At 35.2% G+C, this 20371-nt stretch overlaps 1 protein-coding gene across 2 annotated transcripts in view; it reads right to left on the bottom strand.

The window, feature by feature from the left end:
• The window catches only part of LOC100371347 (cohesin subunit SA-1-like), a 311470-nt gene that overhangs the window by 245244 nt on the left and 45855 nt on the right, over positions 1-20371 (bottom strand). For both annotated transcript variants that reach the window (XM_085498240.1, XM_085498246.1), the window contains exon 5: positions 4792-4971. In XM_085498240.1, the coding sequence (XP_085354366.1) occupies positions 4792-4971 (180 nt within the window). The remainder of the gene's footprint in view (positions 1-4791; positions 4972-20371) is intronic.

The following is a 20371-nucleotide window of genomic DNA, read 5'->3' as shown; positions in this document are numbered from 1 at the left end:
CAATACAACCCGAGGCACTTGTAATCAGTATTGAGTAATGTTATACATGTATGACGCCAATTTTTTAACAAAGATTTATCTCTGCCTTTTTTAGGTATAAGAGTAATAATGCCCTGTTTTTGGCAAATAGACATACCACCAACTTCTAATGAATAATTTATAGCATTTACAAGAAACAGTTTGATATTATTCCATTTTTTCTATATATAACTTGCAGGGAAAGCCATTACTGCCGGGCGTTTTACCGTTTTCCATATTTTAACACTGCAAGCATTTCTGCTTCTGTTATTGGCTAATGGATAACAGTGGCAAGTTGACTGAGAAAAGATCATTAATGGGAACAACTTGTTTTGAATGATACAATGATTCGTAACACAATTTTAACCAGGTCAGTAATTTCAATACCACTGGTTGTTTTCAAATGGGTTATAGTTTTATCGATATAGTTTTGTTTTTCCAAATTTAAAAAATATCTGGTACCCTGTTCACTCTGCTCGCCCATTGCAGTTTGCCGCATTCTGGCCACGCTGTGTCGCGCGTGTCGCGTGGATCGCCTGGACGGGTTTCATGTTCTCTGCACGTAATAAGCTCGGTTATTAAGCATCTTTTTTTGGGGAAGCCCGGTGGCCGAGGGGAAGACGTGTAGTGGCGTGAAGCTAGGCGATTAGGTGTCGTACGCGAGCGCCGGTTCGAGTCACGCACACAGTACGTGTTTACTATAATTAGACATAGTCTTTACCTTGCCGTTTATTCGGTGTTATTTGCTTACTTTACTTCCTATGTCGACAGCGACTATGAGTTTAGAATTATTTCTCAGTACTTATTCGCAGTTTAGAACGAACAAGTCATTGAAAATGACACAGTCCCCGTAAATTTTTTGAAAGTCCTCTTTGTGCTTGTCATATTAAAGCGGAGGGGTCGTCGCGAGCGTGACCTTGAAACTTGAGTTCCAAGTGGCGTATACAACAGATTGTTTATTTACATCAAAACATGTGTTCCGTATATGTAATAATATCAAAGCAATTGGACTTGTCGTTTTTCACAAGAAGTCGAAAATATCACTTTTTACCAAAAATGACAAAAATATTCACCAAAATTAGAGAATGAAAGATATCATTACAAAATGAACAAATCTGAGAGAGGTTCACATGTAGTACCTATATATGTAATATCAAAGCAATTGGACTTGCGGTTTTTAACAAGAAGTCAAAATATATTACTTTTTACTAAAAATGACAAAAATACTCACCAAATTTAGTGAATTGAAGATATCATTACAACATTACAAATTGAACAAATCTGAGAGAGGTCCACATGTAGTACCTACATATGTAATATCAAAGCAATTGGACTTGCGGTTTTTAACAAGAAGTCGAAAATATCACTTTTTACCAAAAATATTCAACAAAATTAGAGAACTAAAGATATCATTACAAAATGAACAAATCTGAGAGAGGTCTACCCAAAGTACATATACACCAAGTATCAACGCATTCAGGCTTGTAGTTTTCAAGAAGAAGTCGAAAAAGTAAAATATTGACACGGACGCCGGACAACAGACGTCGGACAATCACTCATATGATAAGCTCCGCTCGACAGCGGAGCTAAAAAACAAGATGGCGGCCAGTCGGCCATTTTGAATCGAATCGCTAAACCACTGCATGTGCATATATGTCCCACATAAAGTAAATCGGTCCAAGGGATTCTGAGATATGACCTCGGACAAGCGGACGCAAGGAGATCGAATTATAAGTCCCCACTGGTTTTTAAACTATGCAGATTTACTAAAGATTCTTTTTTCTCCTCCAAGACAGCAGCATTATTCACATGTACCCTGGTATATTATTTTCCAACTCATTAATTTCTTTTTCAAGGATCCTAAATTGTTCGTTCTGTTCTATTTTTCTGAGAAAGCTAGTCAAACCTGTCTATAAAGGACAGTCAGTGGACTGAGCCAAACTGTCCTTTATAGACAGGTGGTCTTTATATGAAGGTGGCCTAATTTATTCATTGAATCATGAATACTAATTAGGGCGGAGATTTTAAGAGATCATAAGCTAAACATTAAAGCAAACCCACACATTGTACAATAAATAGGTCTTTTTTATTAAAAGACACTCATTTTCATCTGAATAATTAAACAGTTTTACTTTTTTACTACAAACAAGTCATTGAAAATGACACAGTCCCCGTTAAGTTCTCTTTGTGCTCGTCATATTAAAGCATAGGGGTTGTCGCGAGCGTGTCCTTGAAACTTGAGTTCCAAGTGGCGTATACAACAGATTGTTTATTTACATCAAAACACGTGTTTCGTGACATAATAGTATGGCCAAAATAAAAACGGGCGTTATTCAGCCATCTTTGATCTAATTATGAAACACACTGATATGTATGATGTATGTGCCAAATACGAATGAAAATGGTACATAAATTGTGGAAATATAGTAGTTAGGCCAAAAAGTCAGATGGCTGTCAATCGACCATCCTTGACCAGATTTTGAAACAAATTGTCATGGACATGCATCCTAACCTGTATAAAGTACATGTATGTGCCAAATTTGAATGAAAACTGACAGAGCACATCCAAGATACAGCATAAAAAAACAAAAACAAGATGCCTGCCAGTCGACCATCTTTGATCCAATTGCAAAATAAATCGTCATGGACATGTATCCTGTAACATGTATAATCTATGTACCAAGTTTGAATGACAACTGACAAAGCATGTCCAAAATACAACATTTTCAAAAAACAAGATGGCTGCCAGTCGGCCATTTTGAATCAAATCGCTAAACCACTGCATGTGCATATGTCCCACATAAGGTACTAGGCACATGCAAAGAATGAACAGAATCGGTCCACAGGATTCTGAAATATGACGTTGGATAGACTGACGCACGGACAGACGGACACACGGACGGACAGACTCAGGAACTCACGGACGGCCAGAGACATGTATTCTAACATGTATGATCTATGTACTAAATTTGAATGAAAACTGACAAAGCATGTCCAAAATACGACATTTTCAAAAAACAAGATGGCTGCCAGTCGGCCATCTTTGATCCAATTGTGAAATAAATCATCATGGACATGTATCCTAACATGTATAGTCTATGTACCAAGTTTGAATGAAAATTGACGAAGCATGTCTAAAATACAACATTTTCAAATGGCTGCCAGTCGGCCATTTTGAATCGAATTGCTAAACCACTGCATGTGCATATGTCCTACATAAAGTACTAGGCACATGCAAAGAATGAACGGAATCGGTCCAAGGGATTCTGAGATATGACTCCGGACGGACGGACGCACGAACACACAGACGCACGGACGGACGGAGACCGAATTATAAGTCCCCGTTTTCGAACTTCGTCTGAACGGGGACTAATTATATCATGTAAATTCACTGGAACCAAGTAATTCTGCCCATGGATTCATTCATGAAATTAATGCATGAGAACAATGCAACGATTGTCAATGATTGGTCGCATTGGCGTTCCAGCTCCATCTTTCACACTCTTATTCCCCAGTCTCTTACATATATTCCATTACAGGCGGTAATCAGTCCTATCGTTAGTAGCGTCGATTGTACACTGTGACAAAATGCACAGGCAAAATTGCCGTGTTTGAAAAGCATTGATAATAAACAAAATTTACCAAACTCGTAACGATTGCTCCAACTCTCGGTGTAGAATCAGAAAGTCAAACGAAAACGAAATAAACGAATGTTTTATTATTTTGTTTGGATATTTCATTTTGACAAGGTAAATAAAACATCTCACTTAACAAAACTGGTTCATTTTTCTCTGTTTACGAGATGGCAGGAATTTGCTTTTCACATGTGAGACACTCCATGGAAGTGCCGCTGGCCGGCTGGGGATCGATAGTATACTACAATCGAGAAAAACTATTTTAATTTGTTGTTAAAGAGTTGATGACATCTTTCTAGTTACATTCAGAAGACATTCAATGGGACTTTTTCGCAACTTCACAAACCAAGTTGAAATGCACCCCCTGCCGATTAGCCCAAAAGATTGCGTACTCTGAAATCTAAACGATTCGCAAGTAGCTTTGTCCTTTTGCTGAGACCTACTGATGGAAATGTTGGTGGTCGTTATACATGGGTTCAAGTGTGAATAGATCTACAATAGGGTGGTCGCTGGTTGCGTTGGACAGATGGTCCAGTGTCTTTAACGTGTAAATTATGAATGAACTGAACGAAGGTAGTCGCTATGAGCAGGTGGCCGCTCTGCACAGGTGGTTGTTAACACAGATTTGATTGTATAAGCAATGGTCATACCTTGTATTTGTAGTTTTAATACATCAAAAAATAATTGAGGATTAATAGTAAATTCACATTTGTCCCAAACATTCATTTCATGTATCTTGTACTGATCAACAACTCCTTTGACTGTTTATTTTACTTTTCTAACATATGCACTATCTTGTAACAATGATGGATTAAATTTTCGAAAGGCTCTTCTCCTCTTTTGCAAAGTAAAATTACAATACAAAGTAATTACACAATGATCTGAACGATATCCATACAATATATCGCATTACTTAGCAAATGTAGCAATATTCAAACAAAATTTGGAAAAACTGCATCCGAAGAATAAGTAGGAATGATAACACGAAGACATACAGACACTTGGATCAACAAAACGCAAGTCCAGTTTTTGGACTTTACTCAACAAGAATTAATAATTGAGAAACTATTATTGACAGAGAACCCTAGAAAGTAGCAGGATACATAGGGCATAATGCTATACCATAGCAAATACAAACCTCATCAAACTCCTCAGTCATTTTGCGAATAATATCACTATAATCCATATTACCAGACACATACATTTCAGGAACCACTAAACCTTTGCAACCGGAGCATTGCATAAAGTAATTAATAAGTTCAATAAGTGCTGCATCCCTGTCATTCTTGTAGGATTCAATCCAATCATCAACAACAGACTGAAATACAAGAAAAAGAAAGAGTAATGTCATAGCATAGCATGTCCTCATTGGTTCAAAACTGAAATCAAGACATAAATCAAATGATGTATATAATGATGTATGTTTGAATGTACCGTGCGCGAATTAATAGCTTAAAATTGGAAATTATTGATTTTTGGTGAGCGAATTAAAAGAGTACTTTTAGGTCGATTCAAAAAGGAGCTGTTTTCATAAATTTATTAGTGATTTGTTTTGTTTTCCAATGAACACGATTACAAGGCGTTGTTTTAGTGCCTCTGAGACTCGTGGCTAACGACATTCATGGCGTATAGTCAGGCAAAAAACACGCACTACGTCAAGGACCACGCACCATGTTACACTTGAAATGGAACAGTAAAATAGCAAAGGTCACTCTGTACGCAAACAATGAACACATGGCTACAAAGTATCCGTCTGGCTGCACTGCCTTTTTATTTATTTTTCTAGGCAGTAGTCATACACAAAAAAAATATTTCACGCACACACACATTATTTTGTACGGTATACATCTCTTTTTGGATGATGTGGGTGGCCCTGAAAAGGGCTGTTTGGTTTGTGTTGTAAAAACAACATTATTACTGGATTATGTCGTAAATTCGGCCAGGTTCAGCAGTTCAGGTTTAAAAAAAAAATCGCACCAAGAAACCACCCAAGGCGATTTTTCTGCAGTTTTTTAAGGTGATATTTTAGTCTTTTCTGATGCCTAAAAGTTTTGCCGTAGTCATTGACACCTGTTTAAGAGTATTGATGTTTATTGCGGCTAGTGTGAATGGGTTAATAGCTTCATTTCGACAATGAGCTGTTATCGCTGTAAACAATGTTAAATTATTCTTCAAATGCTCAGTTTATCTTTTGAAACCAACTAATGTTTTCATTTAAAAAGAAATCACGCCATTTTTCCATCAAAATCCAACCAAAAAGATCGTACAACAACATCGGCAAATCTCTCCGTGCTGCGTTCAATATAACATTAACATATTTAAATGAGCTATGGTATTTTGAACATGTTCGCGTCTTCGATTGTTTTCATTGGTTAACAAGTCATTGTCAATGACACGTCCCCGTTCCGTTCATATTTGAGTGACATATACATTCAAAGCAGATCATGACCGAAATGCACCTGCATATGTACAACACATTGTACTAAATCTGAACAAAATCCATCCATGCATGACTGAGATCTGGTTCCGGAATTGTGAAAATACGTGATTTTAATGCATTTTCGGTCTTAAAATGGCCATCATTCAGCTATTGTTAAGCGGATCATGAAACAAATGCACATATCTATTTGTGACATGATGCACCATGTGTGTGTGAAGTTTGAACTTGATCAATCCAGACATGTCTTGGATACGGATCCAGAACTGAATTCTTTAAGAAAATGGCCGCCAGTCGGCCATTTCGAACTTGATCCGGAAAAAAAAATGACGTGCATCAAGGTCCTATTATGTTTAATGTAAGTACCAAATTTGAACGAAATCCGTCCATGCATAACTGAGATCCCGGTTCGGAATGGTGAAAATGTGCGATTTCAATGCATGTTCGGCCTTAAAGTGGCCGCCATTTGGCTATCGTTAATGGGATCATGAAACAAATGCACATACATATTTGTGACATGATGTACCTTGTGTGTGTGAAGTTTGAACTTGATCAATCCAGACATGTCTCGGATAAGGATCCAGAACTGAATTCTTTAAAACAAAATGGCCGCCAGTCGGCCATTTCGAACTTGATCTGAAAAAAAAAATGACGTGCATCAAGGTCCTATTATGTTTAATGTATGTACCAAATTTGAAAGAAATCCGTCCATGCATAACTGAGATCTGGGTCCGGAATGGTGAAAATGTGCGATTTCAATGCATTTTCGGCCTTAAAGCGGCCGCCATTTGGCTATCGTTAATGGGATCATGAAACAAATGCACATACATATTTGTGACATGATGTACCTTGTGTGTGTGAAGCTTGAACTTGATCAATCCAGACATGTCTCGGATACGGATCCAGAACTGAATTTTTTAAAACAAAATGGCCGCCAGTCGGCCATTTCGAACTTGATCCGAAAAAAAAAATGACGTGCATCAAGGTCCTATTATGTATAATGTATGTACCAACTTTGAACGAAATCCGTCCATGCATAACTGAGATCCGGGTCCGGAATGGTGAAAATGTGCGATTTTGATGCATTTTCGGCCTTAAAATGGCTGCTATTCGGCTATCGTTAATCGGATCATGAAAAAAATGCATGTGCATATGTCCCATATAATGTGTGATGTATGAGTGAAGTTTGAACATAATCGGTCCATGCATGTTTGAGATACAGGTGATCACGGACGGACGCACGAACGCACACAGGGCAAAACATAAGTCCCTGTTTTCGGACTCCGTCCGAACGGGGACTAATTATCGATTGGACCTGTCAGGTCAAAGAACACCGCTTAGGACAAACATGGCGGATATTCATTTCTACAGCATCGAGCGCTAAAAATGCGATCGGAATCATTCGCTTACGATGAAATAAGTTGTAATTTATTTGCATTTCATTATAATTCAACGAATTTATATTTTGCACGTTATTATAATTATTACTAGGTAATAATCAACAATGGTAAAATGCAGCATGACCGGATTGCTATACCGCAATCATTTGCTACTAAGCAATGCAGTTGCAGTTCGTTTAGAATATACTTTCGTTACTAATAAAATGAAACAAAATAATTGGTGCACAATAATCGTTACTTTTTAATCCAGCAAAAAAAAAAAATGTATAAAAATTTTAATTAGCAAATTTAGATTAGCTTCTGCAATAGTTTCTTTCATTTTGGGTGGTCCAACTGCTGGCATTGAAAATTGGCGTAGGTGGATTTTTCAATGAAAATATAAGCCCCTCTAAAAATATTTGATGATAATTTTTTTTTTAAATATGAACACCAAATAAGGGTCCACCAGTTGTGAAACCGCCCAGGGCAATTTTTCGGATGGGGAAATTTACGGCAGAATCTGGTATTAGTCGCACAAGTCGTCGGTAGTCAACGAAATAAAAACAGCGAAAGTTAACAGCTATTTTGTAGCCATTTGTTGATTGTGTACATGATTGTTTTTTTTTTTGTCAAGCACTTTCATCTATAATGAAAATGTGACACGAGGTCAATCGCTTGACCAATCAAAAACGTTAATTTACGCACCATAGAGCAGTTCACTTAAATGACGTCATAGAATTGTGACCAGTGTTCATGGAACACATTAGTTTGATTATTTTAATGTTCCTTTTACCTCTGGTGTGACAAGGGCTCACAAAATCTTGTTATCAAGTTTGAATTATTGTACTTAACAAAAACAAACGTTTTACCAATATCACCTGTGATGGCGCATTTCATAACATGTGGTGACCTTTAACCCCACCTGCCATCTTTTGTGTGTTCCTAGGTGAGTGATTTTGTCATCCTTATCAAGTTTTATCAAGATAGTAATCCTTTACATCCCACATGTTGAACTACTTGTATGAGTCGATAATGTGTTACTCATTGTTGACATGTAATTTTTGGAAGTTTATGATCATTCTATTGTATCTTTTGAGATCGATAAAAATTTTTGATGATCGTCCCATTGCTATGTACAGGCTGCCGTGTTGCCAAATACTTTTTCTTGTTTTGATATGAATGATATGTATTTTAAAAACTCCACCTGCCATCTTTTGCGTGTTCCTAGGGGTTCGAAGGAGAAATAAAGATCAGCAACGTAGAATCGTTCATCAATCCACAATTGCAATCTCTGGTGTGTTATTATATTTTCATGTATGATCACCCAAAATTATATATACAATCTCCGACTGACCGTCGAGAAGCCCTTCCACAGAATAAAATCACTTTCCAAAATGGCGAACACATGGTCGATGCATCCCTGTGGACCAGCGACGAAAAGCCCTGTACTAAGCTTTCCATCACTGAAATTCGTAATCGTTGTGCTGACCGATGGATATTATATCGACTAAGTAATAATCTTGCCCAACATCTGTAGTGTCGTTGGGGAATGATTTTTTTTTCAGGTCAAATCTTCACCGAACCTAAACTGCTTGCTAACTGAAGGCTGTGATGACGGAGATTGTCTGCGCTTGCGGCTACACCAAGTACTGATAACTTAAAAATCAAAGAAAGCTTAGAAAGAACTCCCATGTGCTGAGAGTATTGGAGACACATTAAATATAATTTGAAATTACTTAGCTGAAAACTAATTATGCAAATCAAAAATTAACATGAACAGATTTGATTGTAAAACTAATGAGGTCTGCGCAATGTAACAAAAACTCTCTGTACCAAGTTTAATTGAAATGTGATTAGAACCAAAAAATTATGAATTATTATGCTAATTAGGGAAATAATAAGAACAGAGTTTTACCACAAACTAATTAGGTTTGTACATTGTCCTAGAGCATCTTTGTACTAAGTTTCATTAAAATGGAAATTAGTACTTTAGATACCAGTGTGAAAGCTTAAAATTGGTTAATTATGCAAATTGGGTAATTAATATGTACAGATTTTAACCCACAATTATCCAGGTCTGTCTATTGTCCTACAGCATCCATGTATAAACATTCATTGATATGTGATGATCAGTACCTGAGATATCAGTGTGAAAGTTGGAAATTGGTTAATTATGCAAATTAGGTGATTAATATGCACAAATATTTACCAAAAACTAATTGGGTCTCTGCATAATTCTAGATTCATTGAAATGTGATGATTAGTACTTTAGATATCAGTAGAAAAACTGAAAATTAATTATGCAAATTAGGTAATTAATATGCACAATTATTTACCCTGAAACTAATCAGGTCTCTGCATAGTCCTAAAGGATCTATGTACCAAGTTTCATTGAAATGCGATGATTAGTACTTGAGATACCCGTGGAAAAGCAAAAAATTAACTAATTATGCAAATTAGGTGATTAATATGCACAAATATTTATCCGAAACAATCAATCTCTGCATAGTCCTTGAGTATGTAAGTACTAAGTTTCATTGAAATGTAATGCTCACTACTTATATCAAAAGCTGAAAATTAATTAATTATGCAAATTAGGTAATTATATGTACTGATATTACCATAAAAACTATCAGGTCTGTGCAGTGTCATATGACATCTATGTACCAAGTTTCATTGAAATGTGATGATTAGTACTTGAGATATCAGTGGAAAAAACGAAAATTGATTAATCATTATGCAAATTAGGTAATTAGTATCCACGGATTATTACCAAAAACTAATCAAAACCTAGCATTAGTTCAGAGCATCTATGTACCAAGTTTCATCAAAATCCAATGAGTGGTTCTTTAGATATCAGTGGAACAGTCATAGAACAGCTAAAAATTAGCTAATTATCATGCAAATTAGGTAATTAACGAGCATGGATTTTTACCAAAACCTAATCAAATCTGCGCATTGGCCCAGAGCATCTATGCACCAAGTTTCATCAAAAACCGATGTATGGTTCTTGAGATAGCAGTGGAACAGTCGGACACACATACACACATGCACACATACACACACACACACACACACACACTAACTGCAGAGACTCCCATTTTGTGCTTCGCACATGGGAGTCAAAAACAAGATGGCTGCCAGTCGGCCATTTTGAATCGAATCGCTAAACCACTGCATGTGCATATGTCCCACATAAAGTACTAGGCACATGCAAAGATTGAACGGAATCGGTCCAAGGGATTCTGAGATACGACTCCGGACGGACGCACGGACACACACACAGACGGACGGAGACCGAATTATAAGTCCCCGTTTTCGAACTTCGTCCGAACGGGGACTAATTATTCACCAATAACGACAGCCAAGTAGTAAATGAATTATTCACCAATAACGACAGCCAAGTAGTAAATGAATTATTCACCAATTACGACAGCCAAGTAGTAAATGAATTATTCACCAATAACGACAGCCAAGTAGTAAATGAATTATTCACCAATAACGACAGCCAAGTAGTAAATGAATTATTCACCAATTACGACAGCCAAGTAGTAAATGAATTATTCACCAATAACGACAGCCAAGTAGTAAATGAATAATTCACCAATAACGACAGCCAAATAGTAAATGAATTATTCACCAATAACGACAGCCAAGTAGTAAATGAATTATTCACCAATAACGACAGCCAAGTAGTAAATGAATTATTCACCAATAACAACAGCCAAGTAGTAAATGAATTATTCACCAATAACGACAGCCAAGTAGTAAATGAATTATTCACCAATAACGACAGCCAAGTAGTAAATGAATTATTCACCAATAACGACAGCCAAGTAGTAAATGAATTATTCACCAATAACGACAGCCAAGTAGTAAATGAATTATTCACCAATAACGACAGCCAAGTAGTAAATGAATTATTCACCAATAACGACAGCCAAGTAGTAAATGAATTATTCACCAATAACGACAGCCAAGTAGTAAATGAATTATTCACCAATTACGACAGCCAAGTAGTAAATGAATTATTCACCAATAACGACAGCCAAGTAGTAAATGAATTATTCACCAATTACGACAGCCAAGTAGTAAATGAATTATTCACCAATAACGACAGCCAAGTAGTAAATGAATTATTCACCAATTACGACAGCCAAGTAGTAAATGAATTATTCACCAATTACGACAGCCAAGTAGTAAATGAATTATTCACCAATAACGACAGCCAAGTAGTAAATGAATTATTCACCAATAACGACAGCCAAGTAGTAAATGAATTATTCACCAATAACGACAGCCAAGTAGTAAATGAATTATTCACCAATAACGACAGCCAAGTAGTAAATGAATTATTCACCAATAACGACAGCCAAGTAGTAAATGAATTATTCACCAATTACGACAGCCAAGTAGTAAATGAATTATTCACCAATAACGACAGCCAAGTAGTAAATGAATTATTCACCAATTACGACAGCCAAGTAGTAAATGAATTATTCACCAATAACGACGGCCAAGTAGTAAATGAATTATTCACCAATTACGACAGCCAAGTAGTAAATGAATCATTCACCAATAACGACAGCCAAGTAGTAAATGAATTATTCACCAATAACGACAGCCAAGTAGTAAATGAATTATTCACCAATAACGACAGCCAAGTAGTAAATGAATTATTCACCAATAACGACAGCCAAGTAGTAAATGAATTATTCACCAATTACGACAGCCAAGTAGTAAATGAATTATTCACCAATAACGACAGCCAAGTAGTAAATGAATTATTCACCAATTACGACAGCCAAGTAGTAAATGAATTATTCACCAATAACGACAGCCAAGTAGTAAATGAATAATTCACCAATAACGACAGCCAAATAGTAAATGAATTATTCACCAATAACGACAGCCAAGTAGTAAATGAATTATTCACCAATAACGACAGCCAAGTAGTAAATGAATAATTCACCAATAACGACAGCCAAATAGTAAATGAATTATTCACCAATAACGACAGCCAAGTAGTAAATGAATTATTCACCAATAACAACAGCCAAGTAGTAAATGAATTATTCACCAATAACGACAGCCAAGTAGTAAATGAATTATTCACCAATAACGACAGCCAAGTAGTAAATGAATTATTCACCAATAACGACAGCCAAGTAGTAAATGAATTATTCACCAATAACGACAGCCAAGTAGTAAATGAATTATTCACCAATAACGACAGCCAAGTAGTAAATGAATTATTCACCAATAACGACAGCCAAGTAGTAAATGAATTATTCACCAATAACGACAGCCAAGTAGTAAATGAATTATTCACCAATAACGACAGCCAAGTAGTAAATGAATTATTCACCAATTACGACAGCCAAGTAGTAAATGAATTATTCACCAATAACGACAGCCAAGTAGTAAATGAATTATTCACCAATTACGACAGCCAAGTAGTAAATGAATTATTCACCAATAACGACAGCCAAGTAGTAAATGAATTATTCACCAATTACGACAGCCAAGTAGTAAATGAATTATTCACCAATTACGACAGCCAAGTAGTAAATGAATTATTCACCAATAACGACAGCCAAGTAGTAAATGAATTATTCACCAATAACGACAGCCAAGTAGTAAATGAATTATTCACCAATTACGACAGCCAAGTAGTAAATGAATTATTCACCAATAACGACAGCCAAGTAGTAAATGAATTATTCACCAATAACGACAGCCAAGTAGTAAATGAATTATTCACCAATTACGACAGCCAAGTAGTAAATGAATTATTCACCAATTACGACAGCCAAGTAGTAAATGAATTATTCACCAATAACGACAGCCAAGTAGTAAATGAATTATTCACCAATAACGACAGCCAAGTAGTAAATGAATTATTCACCAATAACGACAGCCAAGTAGTAAATGAATTATACACCAATAACGACAGCCAAGTAGTAAATGAATTATTCACCAATAACGACAGCCAAGTAGTAAATGAATTATTCACCAATTACGACAGCCAAGTAGTAAATGAATTATTCACCAATAACGACAGCCAAGTAGTAAATGAATTATTCACCAATTACGACAGCCAAGTAGTAAATGAATTATTCACCAATTACGACAGCCAAGTAGTAAATGAATTATTCACCAATAACGACGGCCAAGTAGTAAATGAATTATTCACCAATTACGACAGCCAAGTAGTAAATGAATCATTCACCAATAACGACAGCCAAGTAGTAAATGAATTATTCACCAATAACGACAGCCAAGTAGTAAATGAATTATTCACCAATAACGACAGCCAAGTAGTAAATGAATTATTCACCAATAACAACAGCCAAGTAGTAAATGAATTATTCACCAATTACGACAGCCAAGTAGTAAATGAATTATTCACCAATAACGACAGCCAAGTAGTAAATGAATTATTCACCAATAACGACAGCCAAGTAGTAAATGAATTATTCACCAATAACGACAGCCAAGTAGTAAATGAATTATTCACCAATAACGACAGCCAAGTAGTAAATGAATAATTCACCAATAACGACAGCCAAATAGTAAATGAATTATTCACCAATAACGACAGCCAAGTAGTAAATGAATTATTCACCAATAACGACAGCCAAGTAGTAAATGAATTATTCACCAATAACAACAGCCAAGTAGTAAATGAATTATTCACCAATAACAACAGCCAAGTAGTAAATGAATTATTCACCAATAACGACAGCCAAGTAGTAAATGAATTATTCACCAATAACGACAGCCAAGTAGTAAATGAATTATTCACCAATAACGACAGCCAAGTAGTAAATGAATTATTCACCAATAACGACAGCCAAGTAGTAAATGAATTATTCACCAATAACGACAGCCAAGTAGTAAATGAATTATTCACCAATAACGACAGCCAAGTAGTAAATGAATTATTCACCAATAACGACAGCCAAGTAGTAAATGAATTATTCACCAATAACGACAGCCAAGTAGTAAATGAATTATTCACCAATTACGACAGCCAAGTAGTAAATGAATTATTCATCAATAACGACAGCCAAGTAGTAAATGAATTATTCACCAATAACGACAGCCAAGTAGTAAATGAATTATTCACCAATAACGACAGCCAAGTAGTAAATGAATTATTCACCAATTACGACAGCCAAGTAGTAAATGAATTATTCACCAATAACGACAGCCAAGTAGTAAATGAATTATTCACCAATAACGACAGCCAAGTAGTAAATGAATTATTCACCAATAACGACAGCCAAGTAGTAAATGAATTATTCACCAATAACGACAGCCAAGTAGTAAATGAATTATTCACCAATTACGACAGCCAAGTAGTAAATGAATTACCGGTAGTCACCAATAACGACAGCCAAGTAGTAAATGAATTATTCACCAATAACTACAGCCAAGTAGTAAATGAATTATTCACCAATAACGACAGCCAAGTAGTAAATGAATTATTCACCAATTACGACAGCCAAGTAGTAAATGAATTATTCACCAATAACGACAGCCAAGTAGTAAATGAATTATTCACCAATTACGACAGCCAAGTAGTAAATGAATTATTCATCAATAACGACAGCCAAGTAGTAAATGAATTATTCACCAATTACGACAGCCAAGTAGTAAATGAATTATTCACCAATAACGACAGCCAAGTAGTAAATGAATTATTCACCAATAACGACAGCCAAGTAGTAAATGAATTATTCACCAATTACGACAGCCAAGTAGTAAATGAATTATTCACCAATAACGACAGCCAAGTAGTAAATGAATTATTCACCAATAACGACAGCCAAGTAGTAAATGAATTATTCACCAATTACGACAGCCAAGTAGTAAATGAATTATTCACCAATAACGACAGCCAAGTAGTAAATGAATTATTCACCAATAACGACAGCCAAGTAGTAAATGAATTATTCACCAATAACGACAGCCAAGTAGTAAATGAATTATTCACCAATAACGACAGCCAAGTAGTAAATGAATTATTCACCAATTACGACAGCCAAGTAGTAAATGAATTATTCACCAATTACGACAGCCAAGTAGTAAATGAATTATTCACCAATAACGACAGCCAAGTAGTAAATGAATTATTCACCAATTACGACAGCCAAGTAGTAAATGAATTATTCACCAATTACGACAGCCAAGTAGTAAATGAATTATTCACCAATAACGACAGCCAAGTAGTAAATGAATTATTCACCAATAACGACAGCCAAGTAGTAAATGAATTATTCACCAATAACGACAGCCAAGTAGTAAATGAATTATACACCAATAACGACAGCCAAGTAGTAAATGAATTATTCACCAATAACGACAGCCAAGTAGTAAATGAATTATTCACCAATTACGACAGCCAAGTAGTAAATGAATTATTCACCAATAACGACAGCCAAGTAGTAAATGAATTATTCACCAATTACGACAGCCAAGTAGTAAATGAATTATTCACCAATTACGACAGCCAAGTAGTAAATGAATTATTCACCAATAACGACGGCCAAGTAGTAAATGAATTATTCACCAATTACGACAGCCAAGTAGTAAATGAATCATTCACCAATAACGACAGCCAAGTAGTAAATGAATTATTCACCAATAACGACAGCCAAGTAGTAAATGAATTATTCACCAATAACGACAGCCAAGTAGTAAATGAATTATTCACCAATAACAACAGCCAAGTAGTAAATGAATTATTCACCAATTACGACAGCCAAGTAGTAAATGAATTATTCACCAATAACGACAGCCAAGTAGTAAATGAATTATTCACCAATAACGACAGCCAAGTAGTAAATGAATTATTCACCAATAACGACAGCCAAGTAGTAAATGAATTATTCACCAATAACGACAGCCAAGTAGTAAATGAATAATTCACCAATAACGACAGCCAAATAGTAAATGAATTATTCACCAATAACGACAGCCAAGTAGTAAATGAATTATTCACCAATAACGACAGCCAAGTAGTAAATGAATTATTCACCAATAACAACAGCCAAGTAGTAAATGAATTATTCACCAATAACAACAGCCAAGTAGTAAATGAATTATTCACCAATAACGACAGCCAAGTAGTAAATGAATTATTCACCAATAACGACAGCCAAGTAGTAAATGAATTATTCACCAATAACGACAGCCAAGTAGTAAATGAATTATTCACCAATAACGACAGCCAAGTAGTAAATGAATTATTCACCAATAACGACAGCCAAGTAGTAAATGAATTATTCACCAATAACGACAGCCAAGTAGTAAATGAATTATTCACCAATAACGACAGCCAAGTAGTAAATGAATTATTCACCAATAACGACAGCCAAGTAGTAAATGAATTATTCACCAATTACGACAGCCAAGTAGTAAATGAATTATTCATCAATAACGACAGCCAAGTAGTAAATGAATTATTCACCAATAACGACAGCCAAGTAGTAAATGAATTATTCACCAATAACGACAGCCAAGTAGTAAATGAATTATTCACCAATTACGACAGCCAAGTAGTAAATGAATTATTCACCAATAACGACAGCCAAGTAGTAAATGAATTATTCACCAATAACGACAGCCAAGTAGTAAATGAATTATTCACCAATAACGACAGCCAAGTAGTAAATGAATTATTCACCAATAACGACAGCCAAGTAGTAAATGAATTATTCACCAATAACGACAGCCAAGTAGTAAATGAATTATTCACCAATTACGACAGCCAAGTAGTAAATGAATTACCGGTAGTCACCAATAACGACAGCCAAGTAGTAAATGAATTATTCACCAATAACTACAGCCAAGTAGTAAATGAATTATTCACCAATAACGACAGCCAAGTAGTAAATGAATTATTCACCAATTACGACAGCCAAGTAGTAAATGAATTATTCACCAATAACGACAGCCAAGTAGTAAATGAATTATTCACCAATTACGACAGCCAAGTAGTAAATGAATTATTCATCAATAACGACAGCCAAGTAGTAAATGAATTATTCACCAATTACGACAGCCAAGTAGTAAATGAATTATTCACCAATAACGACAGCCAAGTAGTAAATGAATTATTCACCAATAACGACAGCCAAGTAGTAAATGAATTATTCACCAATTACGACAGCCAAGTAGTAAATGAATTATTCACCAATAACGACAGCCAAGTAGTAAATGAATTATTCACCAATAACGACAGCCAAGTAGTAAATGAATTATTCACCAATTACGACAGCCAAGTAGTAAATGAATTATTCACCAATAACGACAGCCAAGTAGTAAATGAATTATTCACCAATAACGACAGCCAAGTAGTAAATGAATTATTCACCAATAACGACAGCCAAGTAGTAAATGAATTATTCACCAATAACGACAGCCAAGTAGTAAATGAATTATTCACCAATTATGACAGCCAAGTAGTAAATGAATTATTCACCAATTACGACAGCCAAGTAGTAAATGAATTATTCACCAATAACGACAGCCAAGTAGTAAATGAATTATTCACCAATTACGACAGCCAAGTAGTAAATGAATTATTCACCAATAACGACAGCCAAGTAGTAAATGAATTATTCACCAATAACGACAGCCAAGTAGTAAATGAATTATTCACCAATAACGACAGCCAAGTAGTAAATGAATTATTCACCAATAACGACAGCCAAGTAGTATATGAATTATTCACCAATAAGGACAGCCAAGTAGTAAATGAATTATTCACCAATAACGACAGCCAAGTAGTAAATGAATTATTCACCAATTACGACAGCCAAGTAGTAAATGAATTACCGGTAGTCACCAATAACGACAGCCAAGTAGTAAATGAATTATTCACCAATAACTACAGCCAAGTAGTAAATGAATTATTCACCAATAACGACAGCCAAGTAGTAAATGAATTATTCACCAATAACGACAGCCAAGTAGTAAATGAATTATTCACCAATAACGACAGCCAAGTAGTAAATGAATTATTCACCAATAACGACAGCCAAGTAGTAAATGAATTATTCACCAATTACGACAGCCAAGTAGTAAATGAATTATTCACCAATAACGACAGCCAAGTAGTAAATGAATTATTCACCAATTACGACAGCCAAGTAGTAAATGAATTATTCACCAATAACGACAGCCAAGTAGTAAATGAATTATTCACCAATTACGACAGCCAAGTAGTAAATGAATTATTCACCAATAACGACAGCCAAGTAGTAAATGAATTATTCACCAATAACGACAGCCAAGTAGTAAATGAATTATTCACCAATTACGACAGCCAAGTAGTAAATGAATTATTCACCAATAACGACAGCCAAGTAGTAAATGAATTATTCACCAATAACGACAGCCAAGTAGTAAATGAATTATTCACCAATTACGACAGCCAAGTAGTAAATGAATTATTCACCAATTACGACAGCCAAGTAGTAAATGAATTATTCACCAATTACGACAGCCAAGTAGTAAATGAATTATTCACCAATAACGACAGCCAAGTAGTAAATGAATTATTCACCAATTACGACAGCCAAGTAGTAAATGAATTATTCACCAATAACGACAGCCAAGTAGTAAATGAATTATTCACCAATAACGACAGCCAAGTAGTAAATGAATTATTCACCAATAACGACAGCCAAGTAGTATATGAATTATTCACCAATAAGGACAGCCAAGTAGTAAATGAATTATTCACCAATAACGACAGCCAAGTAGTAAATGAATTATTCACCAATTACGACAGCCAAGTAGTAAATGAATTATTCACCAATAACGACAGCCAAGTAGTAAATGAATTATTCACCAATAACGACAGCCAAGTAGTAAATGAATTATTCACCAATTACGACAGCCAAGTAGTAAATGAATTATTCACCAATAACGACAGCCAAGTAGTAAATGAATTATTCACCAATTACGACAGCCAAGTAGTAAATGAATTATTCACCAATTACGACAGCCAAGTAGTAAATGAATTATTCATCAATAACGACAGCCAAGTAGTAAATGAATTATTCACCAATAACGACAGCCAAGTAGTAAATGAATTATTCACCAATAACGACAGCCAAGTAGTAAATGAATTATTCACCAATTACGACAGCCAAGTAGTAAATGAATTATTCACCAATAACGACAGCCAAGTAGTAAATGAATTATTCACCAATAACGACAGCCAAGTAGTAAATGAATTATTCACCAATAACGACAGCCAAGTAGTAAATGAATTATTCACCAATAACGACAGCCAAGTAGTAAATGAATTATTCACCAATAACGACAGCCAAGTAGTAAATGAATTATTCACCAATTACGACAGCCAAGTAGTAAATGAATTACCGGTAGTCACCAATAACGACAGCCAAGTAGTAAATGAATTATTCACCAATAACTACAGCCAAGTAGTAAATGAATTATTCACCAATAACGACAGCCAAGTAGTAAATGAATTATTCACCAATTACGACAGCCAAGTAGTAAATGAATTATTCACCAATAACGACAGCCAAGTAGTAAATGAATTATTCACCAATAACGACAGCCAAGTAGTAAATGAATTATTCACCAATTACGACAGCCAAGTAGTAAATGAATTATTCACCAATAACGACAGCCAAGTAGTAAATGAATTATTCACCAATTACGACAGCCAAGTAGTAAATGAATTATTCATCAATAACGACAGCCAAGTAGTAAATGAATTATTCACCAATTACGACAGCCAAGTAGTAAATGAATTATTCACCAATAACGACAGCCAAGTAGTAAATGAATTATTCACCAATAACGACAGCCAAGTAGTAAATGAATTATTCACCAATTACGACAGCCAAGTAGTA

This window comes from Saccoglossus kowalevskii, chromosome 1 (assembly GCF_978046115.1).
Source record: "Saccoglossus kowalevskii chromosome 1, keSacKowa6.1, whole genome shotgun sequence".
Classification (NCBI taxonomy): domain Eukaryota; kingdom Metazoa; phylum Hemichordata; class Enteropneusta; family Harrimaniidae; genus Saccoglossus; species Saccoglossus kowalevskii.
This window is presented reverse-complemented; position numbering and strand designations above follow the sequence as displayed.